Source organism: Amblyomma americanum, chromosome 4 (assembly GCF_052857255.1).
Source record: "Amblyomma americanum isolate KBUSLIRL-KWMA chromosome 4, ASM5285725v1, whole genome shotgun sequence".
NCBI classification, from domain to species: Eukaryota; Metazoa; Arthropoda; class Arachnida; order Ixodida; family Ixodidae; genus Amblyomma; species Amblyomma americanum.
Genome location: NC_135500.1, coordinates 64,914,099 through 64,923,630, shown reverse-complemented (window position 1 = coordinate 64,923,630; position 9,532 = coordinate 64,914,099). Strand labels below are relative to the sequence as shown.

General features: G+C 49.2%; 1 protein-coding gene across 1 annotated transcript; it reads right to left on the bottom strand.

The window, feature by feature from the left end:
- Positions 1 to 103: 103 nt before the first annotated feature.
- LOC144128009 (uncharacterized) lies at positions 104 to 8,780 on the bottom strand. The gene is made up of 3 exons (XM_077661056.1): positions 8,541 to 8,780; positions 5,737 to 6,100; positions 104 to 3,061 (listed from the first exon to the last, which is right to left on the bottom strand). Exons 2-3 carry the CDS (start codon positions 6,016 to 6,018, stop codon positions 1,982 to 1,984), a joined length of 1,362 nt encoding a protein of 453 aa, XP_077517182.1. The 5' UTR covers positions 6,019 to 6,100; positions 8,541 to 8,780; the 3' UTR covers positions 104 to 1,981.
- Positions 8,781 to 9,532: the final 752 nt, after the last annotated feature.

Here is a 9,532-nt window from a genome sequence, read left to right as displayed (position 1 = left end):
CGTCGACTTGGGATCGCCTTCAGTGGGATAATGGGAAAATGGCTGCGTTTTAACTCAGTTACACCTCATGAGACGAGTGAAAGAGCGCCCCCCCCCACCCCCCCCATCGCTCCGCAGATTCGAGCCCCCAACTGCTCCGACTGAAGCGAGCTCGGCGAGGCGCGCTACATACGGGTAATCACCTGATAAAGTCAGATGGTACGGTGGAGGAGGCTCGGCGCAGGGACCTTGGCTCCAGCTATGGCCAGTCACGTGGTATGACGTCAGGCGTGTGAAGCCTGGCTCAAGGTCAAAGTGAAGCCTTGTTGACCTTGAAAGTTTCAGCTCCGAGAGTGGGGTTCTGGCTCCAAGATCACCAAACATGAGGCTGCAAAGGTCGCTCCATCAAGACCAACATGCATCGCAGGAGGACCGTCCGCGAGGCGGCAGAGGTAAACCCCATTTCTTTCGCAGTCCTCCAGATCGAACTGAAGAGAACATTCGGCCAGGTAGACCAACCCACTCTCATTCCTCCCCTCCATCAGTGCGAGCTTGGGGATATGATAGATTGGCTAAAAATTTGCTGTACGGATATAAGTTATAAAGCTATAAAGATATAAGATAAAAAAAACCATGTCTTCAATGCGGTTGTTTACCTCCCGGTTTTGTACTCATCTAGGGTGACCGCTATCAATAGGAGCTCTGTGGCTAAGCCTCAGAGATAATGTGAGGATTTCATATGGCGCTCTAAGGCTGAGCATATGCGTTGGAATAACTTCTTTTGGAGCAATGATGCTTGCGGACAGGGCGTCGTGACCGCCAAACTTAAGCTTAAAAAATATACTTTCACTTTCATGACCAGAAAGATGTTTTCCTTGGTTCCCGTGACCTTGGTTCGGTCCACCTTACCCCATGGCTGACCACAACTCAATGTGCTATAAATCCTGTTTCCCAAATATTATATTGTGGGCAATAAATGCCTGCAAAAGGCGTCACGGCCAATGACCGATGTATCAAAGAGCCCGTCGTAGCTTTTGTGCTGTTAAAACTGTTTTCTACTCATTATATTTGCGCTCTATCATGTAACCGATTTGCGGTATAAATTACAACATACCTGACGACTCTGTATTGTAACGGAGCCTTTAAAGCCTGCTGCCGATAATAAACGAAGCATTAAAAAAAATTCAATAACATATCCAGTGCTGTGCTGGGCTTCACCCTAATAGTGAAGCAACCATACAGTAAAGACAACTGAAAATAACGAAAATAAAACTAAGCAAGGTGGCATAGCGGTTCAGTGCATAATACTGGGTTCAAAGTAAAGCAAAATGCGAAGAACTATTTGGAGGAGTAAGGTTGCCAAAAGAAATGACTGACGCATTTCTTCATGGATTCCCATTTCAAATTTTGTAAGGAAAGCGGCAGAAATGCAGCGCTTTTCGAAAGAAATGGATAGCTTATAGAAGCAATGGAAGAAATAATATAAACTAATGGAAGAAACAATTTTCTTCTAAACTATTAGGCTTGCAACCATTGAACTGAAGGGGCGCAGGGGCTCTGTCAGGCTTCTGCCTTTACCTCTGCCACCTACACGGAGAGAATCCGTGAAACAATGAACAAAAAATCTCCACAACTTGTGGGAACCAGGTAAAGAGAAAATAGTGGCAGTGAGCGAACGCTGGCTTTTAATTTCTCCTTGTTTTTATGAGTAACGTGTCTAAACTGTGGTTATTGTATGTTCTTGATTACAGCTAGACGTTTCAATCTTTTTCAGAACAATTGTTCTATCCTCCGTTTAAAGAAATCTTATTTATAAACAGCACTCGTTCCCCTCCCTTCTCCGCGTTTTGAAATTACTGTGGTGAGTGGTAAAGACAGAAAGTAAACTGATTATTTTAGCGTGAACGAATTATTAAGCTGCGGGTTTGTCAAGAAAGATACCACGTAAGGTAACTTAGGTGATTAAAAGAACTTTAATGACCGATGATCTTGGTGTCACAATTTAAGAAAGAAAGCGGCGTTCCAATCTGATCAGGAGATTAAGTTGAACTTCTCCGCTTGGAGTCTTTTTAATGCCTTGCGACGTCTCGTCAACGAGGCACCGCAGGCGCAAGTCCGGAGCGTAGGCCGAGACGGGCAGGTACTCCCGACCTGGTTCCTTCGCTTTTTCAGTGACCCACTCTCTTAAGTCGGGTGAACTGAGGTCCTGAGGGCTCAGTGGCCGTATGTCGGGCAGCTTCCACCTTGCAGGCTGGGTTGACATGGCGTATATGGGAACGAAAGTGGAGTTTTTGAGAACCACGCACCTGATGCACACTCCCGTGTCCTCCCCGGCAACGAAAAGCTGATGCCAAACAACCTTTAAATCCTTGCTCGCCAAGTCACTACCCCATGGTTTGTAAAGAAGGCTGAAGACAACGAGTTCTACACCATTTTCGCCGTTGTGAAGAACTACTTGTGTGCTGGAACCAGAGGCAGTCCTGGAGGGCAGTGGAGCCGGGACCCTCTGGATGGTTGCAACAGGAGGCTGTCGGCTCTGCGTGGACGGACCGGCGACATCTCTCCGCGTGCCTTGCTCTCCATTGCTGAATCCTTCGGTCACAGCACATTTAACTTCTTCCAGCACTGAAAGAAGAGCATTAATTTCAGTGGATTGCTGCGCTGAAGCTCCAGGGCATGAAGAGGATGGTCCCTTCTGCAGCTTTGTCTCATGACTCCTTGTCTGTCGGCCGCCAACAACTGGTGTGTCTTCTGGAAGCCGAGCGCCAAGGCGGCCCAACGCCTCAGACAGGTCGTTCACTCGACCTTGTATCGACGTCAGCATATCGTGGCATCCACAGGCTGCTGCGTCGAGTGCCGCCGTCGTCGGGACGGCCGATGCAGCGTCTCTGTGGGTTTCAGGGAGGGCCGCGACGCCGCCGCACCCAGCGCCGTAGTGCCTCGGCATGTCCCTGACCAGCACAGCGTCCTGGCACCGAGGACACGAAGCGGCGTGGAAGGAACAGTTGTTCTCGAAATGGTACAGGAGCTCTCCGGCGGGACCCACGTAGCCAGATCCATGCTGGGCATTCCAACAACCCACCTGCGGCTGCGTTACTCATTTTTTACGGCTGGTTTCCCGATTAATGCCACGCAGGATATAGGTTCTGCCTCTTCGAAATGCGAGGTCTTTTGATACAGTAAATAAAGAGTGTCGGCGCTATTTCCGGCGTAAAACGCAGGAGCATAAACAAGCTTGAATCGCACAATCAAGCCATTTGTTTCTGATTCCGCAGAATATAACAGGAAGGTTAGGCAACATTCAAATCGTTTCAAGACACTCAACGTTCTCTCGTACGTGAAGCGCTGCTTGCTCGCTGCTCTAAAGCTGTAGCAATACAAATCATTGCGGGTATGTTTGAGAGGAACAAGCAGCCTTTACTCGCAACAAAGTCATTGGCATATTTACGTCCACTGCAGGAGAAATGACATTTCCATACTCCTCCAATTAAAATTATCCAGTGCCAGCTCTGGCCACCTTATCGCCGCAATCTCCAGAATCTTATCCGCACACCAGTTTTTCTGGCGACTCTCTTGATATGACGCTGGGCTAGTGCGTGCAAAGCCATGGTTCAAGACCAGGCTGAGGGGGCTGCATTTCAGCAGAAGCGAAATGCAAACTTTACTCTATTCCTTATTCAACATTAAGACTACCACTAAAATATCATCCGCCCCCCACCCCCGAACATCCTATACAAGGCGATCATGCAGCTGGCTGCTTACACCCAAACAAATCTTCATGTAACACTTGTCTTTCGCTCCCTCTGCTATACCCTATCCAACTACACCAATTTTGCCAAATTAGTCGTCTGTCCGATATCCTTCTAGTGAACTAGTCTGGTATAAGGTTGCATCCCACACGTTCACCTTCATGTCCACGTCCTGGCTGCACTCGCCTTTCAAGCGCCCATATCGCCCCCTTCTTTGTACCGGGGAATTTCGCACACATGAGCTCGCCATCACCGCTTATGCCGCAGACTCTGCTCCTTAAATGTGCACCGATGGCACCATCTCAACACCCTCCCCCCCCCCCCCCCTCGTATAATCACCTTCGTTTTCCACCCGGGCGGACCATGCAATGCAAAACGTTCTTTCAACTATAGCGGAGCCCACAATTATGTAGGCTATACGGACCCCCATGCCGCACTGCACTATATCCAAAATAGTGCCCTGTACCACACACCACAGAGAGGCCCTCGAAGACACCGTCTTCTGCCCCCCTCCAGCTACCATTCTCTGAAATGGATCCCTAGTCATTCGGACACTGTCAGCAGTGAAGCGGCTGATCAGTTAGCCCGCGATATTCAGAATCAGGCGCCGGAATCCATCTGGACTAAACACACCAACGAGGGGTGAGGCATTTGGATACCAGCAGACAGTCTATAGTTGACCAGAATAACCTCACCAAAGACGCAGTTACACAGAACGCATTAGCGGCATTTGAAAAACACCTAAACTAATTTACTCTTCTTTTTTGCCGTCTTGTATTCTTTTTATGTGCAGACTTTTCCAAAAGTAACCAGGCTAGACAGTTTACTTCCCAGTCGTATATTGAAGCTACCATGCCAGCCATCATGCTCTAAATCTCTGTATGGCAACGAGAACCCTTGTCCTCACCTTCCGAGATCTTTAAGGAAGCCGTAAGGGCTCTGCCATTCGATTGAGAAGCAACCATGCAGCCTGGTTACTTTTGGCAAAGGCTGTACATGTGTCCACCCTGTCATGGTCTTGAGGAAGACCGCAGTATGTACAAATGATTAAGACAAATCTGTATTAATTGTGAATATGCGGGCAAATCAATTTTAGTTTTTTCTAGACTGCCCCCCCCCCCCATGTAACCGATATGCACACATTAGGCGGTACCTCACGCTCTCTAGTAAGCCTCATCTGAACCTCAGGGTACCTTACTCACACGCCTATACCCTTTCACGCCTTTACCAACACAGCCCCCATTTAGACTCCCCATGTCCCAATTTCCCTTTTGCCCTTCCCTATACGCTCGTTATTAACCCTGTCTGTTTTTATTTCGTTGCTGATCAAAACCCCTCCCCCTTTTCTTCGCCCCCCCATGCTCCTGGCATGTCTGTCAGGCCTTAGGCCAACAGTACTATCGGATGGCTTTAATTCTGAAAGCCACCAACTTCCTCTGCCCTTTTTATTGCTCAATAATACAAAAAAGTTTTTCTGGAAATGCAAAAAAAGGCCGCCCTATTTCTGTGTAAAGTTAATCCGTGTTAATGAACTCCAGGTGGTCGAAATTAGTATTTAGCCCTCCACTAGCGCGTCTAATAAAGCCCACTGGAGCTTCGAAGCATTACACGCCGCATACGAGTAACAAACCGTTATTTATGCGGTGTTAAAACGTCGCGACATTAGTCAGCGCAAGATGGGAGAACATTTAGCTTTCATAAGACATTAGACATAAAGGATAGCACGTGAAAAGTGGGAATTACCATGGTCAGAACAGAGAGCGGTCTCTACGCTGAGACAGACTCTATACTCGCGTACAACTCAAGAAGGAAACGGCAAATGCCGCTCGAAACAGGCTCTCCAGAAAATGGCGCCGAGCGATTGTGCACCTGCTAGCGTGACGTCATAGGGGTGGCAGATGAAAGTGGGAGCGGGAGTTGTTGCTGAGAATTTTTGGCGATCTATACTCGAAACTTGAACTGCGTCAGTGCAAGGAACATGCTCTGCAGTGCAGGGTTTCTACAGTACCTGCAGCCTTTCCATGTGCTTTTGAGGAAAGGATATCCAGGAGACGTCCGCGTCGGCCTCGAAAGACATCTTATCCAAGGGACAGGCGGAACGGCCTCCGTCCGCGCAGCCATCGAGGCAGGACTGGCACAGGAAGTGAGTGCACGGCAACACAGCTATGCTGTGGGGAACGACTCCGCACAGGCGACACACACGGGTGGTCTGAAGGCGCTGCTTGAAGTTGATGGGCCGCCAGTCGATGCCCCCGGCGAAGCCACTGAGCCGGTACGTTGTGTCCGGCATGTTGGAGCCTTCTACTCCGCTGGGCGTACACCTCGGGAAGCCTGCTGCAGTCTTTTCTCGGTGATGCTCCTATCTACGTTGGCTGCAGCCGTTGCAACATAATTCCCAGAAAAATAGAGAGAAAGAGAAATCAATGTATTATATATTGCGCTATCTTACGCGGGTGCCGGTTTCCCAGCGCCACAGTCCCCGCGCTCGGCTTTCGATGACAGGGTTCTTATTGAATAGCGCGCGATAAGGGTGCTCGGTGGTTCGTTCATGAACGCTATCAAAACGCCATTAAAAGGAGGTGGCGAGGTATTCGTATACTAGTAGCATTCAGTTCAACGCTTCTTTGTTCAAATGACATTTTGTCGCCATTCAAAAAGAAGAAAAAACCGGCCGTGGTCCCGCATGCACACTGCTTGTCACATGGGCTGAAAAAAGTAGCGGGCATATACGACGTTGATATCTTTTCTGCATCTAGAAAACTTAGCGCCATGTGCAAACAGGTCAATCAGAGGCACTACGGCAAGACCAAGAGGGATGCTTGTCAGGTGTCGCCATCTATACCTTGCGAGGTAGGGGTGGTATACCAGGTCCCCTTCTCCTGCGGTGCCATGTACATTGGCCAGACTGGCAGGTGCGTTAACAAACGCTTGACGGAGCATGAAAACACCAGCAAAAATGACGCCCTGTCTCACACAGGCTCCCACAGCAGGCAATGCCAATGCAGGCATGAAAAGGGTCATGCAGAAACGCGAACTAAAGGGGACCCCCTTGCCGAGGCGTCTTTCCAGTGCAAAAAGTTCCAATGTGTTCCCGATTACAAGAACACGTGCATCCTGTTTCGACATAACAATAAATTAACACGCGAGGTAATGGAGGCTTTTTATATTCACCGCGACGGCACAAAATGTATCAGCAGCCCTTCCATAACGTTATCCGAGAGGGAATTGAGCTATCTGACCTCCCTCGTGCCTTCCAGATAACTTTTGATTGATAAGTAGTTCACTGTTTGTATTTATACGCTTTTCGTTCTTCAATAAAACACCAGTTGATAGTCAGCGCCTGTTTGTGCAAGTCCTTCGTGTTGTGTCACGTTCGTGTTGCGCTGAGAGCGAAAATGAAATATTCAAATATTCGTCTTCCCAAATATCCTTCTCGTATTAGCGACTCTTCGCACTTGCAGAAATTGGGATCAAAGAGGCGCATCACTAGTGAATTCAGTTCAGTTATCATGTCTCTCCATCTTTGCAAGAAATGCATTGCTTGAAAGCCTTTCACCGAGAGCTAGGAGCTACGTTAAGTTTTTTCCGTGTCTACAAATAAGGAATTTACGGGTGCTGCAGGGCAAACATACACAGTATGTTTCGAAGCCAATATAACCCAAGTGCCCGTTCATCATCCTATCTCAGTCGGTTTGGGATATACGGCGTCGACACAGTATACAAGGGGCTCATATATACCCTGTGCGCAAGGGCATTGCGGCACAATGTTGCACAATGGCAGCAGGAGCTATCTTTGAGCACCCCAGAGCGCGTAGTGGCGCTGTTTCTTCCCCACTCAACTACTTGCGAGTCCTTCCCTTCGGAGAACGGCACCCCAAGAGCGGGAAATCACGCTAACGTGTAGCTTCTACCGCAATGCACCACGGGTACAATACATCCGCGCCACTGTATCTATGACACGTGCTCGTAGGAGTGGCTAGCACTCTTTCTGGTCGCGTAGTTTCGGTTTCGTGCGTGTGTGGCCCGAAATTCCTTTCTCTGCAGCTGAATGGCATTTTCGAAAATCTAAACACTGATATGGATATTACTTACGGTAGGCTACAAGCCTCCCTATAAATGAGCAAAGAGAATGAAATATTTCGTCTTTCAACTCCTTCCTTAATTGCAGTAACGAAATTGTAAATCGAGCTGCTTAACGCCCTGAGGCGACACATATGGCCTATGAATGACCACGTGGTGGAGTGCGCCGAATTAATTTATGCCACCTGGCGTTCTTTAACGTGTCCTAATATCGAAATACCGCCGCCACGGTGGGACTGAACCCGCGACAATGGGATCATCAAAAGAACGCGAAGCCGCTGAGCCACAATGGCGGGTCAGTTGCAATAACCAAACGAACTATTCATGGCCCTGTCTGAATGATCCCGCGAAGTATATATATATCAATCAACTGGCTTCACGTTAACGTCGCGCTACACGCTGTAGGGATAACGGACTGGATGACTCCGTTTGAATCCGGCTCCATACTACATCGATCATGAGAAAATGCTTACTCGTTGCCTGAGTCATGACTGACGAAAAAGGAACGCCGACCAAAAGGTAGTTGTTTAAAACAAAGACGTAGGTAGTTGTTTAAAACAAAGACGTTTCCGCTTCCATACGGAAGCCTTGATCACCAGGTGATCAAGGCTTCCGTATGGAAGCCGAAACGTCTTTGTTTTAAACAACTACCTTTTGGTCGGCGTTCCTTTTTCTTCACAGTGATCAAGGCTTCCGTGTGGAAGCCGAAACGTCTTTGTTTTAAACAACTACTTTTTGGTCGGCGTTCCTTTTTCTTCAGTCATGAATCTTCTACCCGACCAGACGAGTTTTCGTCAGACTTTAGATTTCGTTGCCTGAGTGCGGTACTCGACAGGCGCATCCAACGGCCTGATGATAGCCTCTTCCCGTAACACCAGCTCCGAACTGTTCAACAGCGCTCGTCACGGAATGGGCGCGGCACGGCGGCAGTCTCTGGCTCGACCGTTGTGCGCCGGCGGTTTGCGATCACGGGGTTCGACGGCGCTCCACGTGGTGGCGTGGTATATGCCGGCAGATAAGGCTGTAAGCCGTCGACACCGTCGTGGGCTTGCAACACACTGCCTCTTCTCGAGTAACGCGTCTTCGTGTTTCTTTTTTTTTTGCATGCCTGCGCTACCGCTTCGCTGATGATAAGGGGCTCGGTCGCGCCGCTTCCTGGGGTGAACAGATTAGGGGAGCGAATGCGCTTATGTCAGCCGTTTATCACGGGCGGCGTCCCACTGGGATGAGTTCGATAACAACCGGACTGGAGGCAGCGGCGCACGCTTTTACTTCCACGCCACGTAGAACGTTGCAGCAAGAACAATAGTTTGGCTAAAATGCCAAATGAACACGCCTCAAATGAATCCGAAATTTTAGATGTTTGAACTTTGTTTTCCATCTCGCCAAATGGCATCATTAGACATATTCTCAGCGCTACAAGCTATAAGCGACTCCTAGTATCGCAGAGCGCCTCCTTACCCAAAAAGTGGCAGAGAACGCCTCCTGTTACGTCTCGCCTACGACGCGCGGTATAGCCGGCGCGGATTCAACGGACGCCGCGGCTTCGTTCAAAGCGGCGGTCATTTGGACCCGTTCAGTGCTGCCGTAACGCCTCCCGCCAAGCGCGTCCAGGCAGGTTTCAATGCCACGTGTCGTCGTGTGTGCGTGTGTGTGTGTGTGTGCATGTTGGTGCCCACGCTTGTCAAAGCGCGGCAGCCGGGGAGAGGAGCTCCCCAACTGGG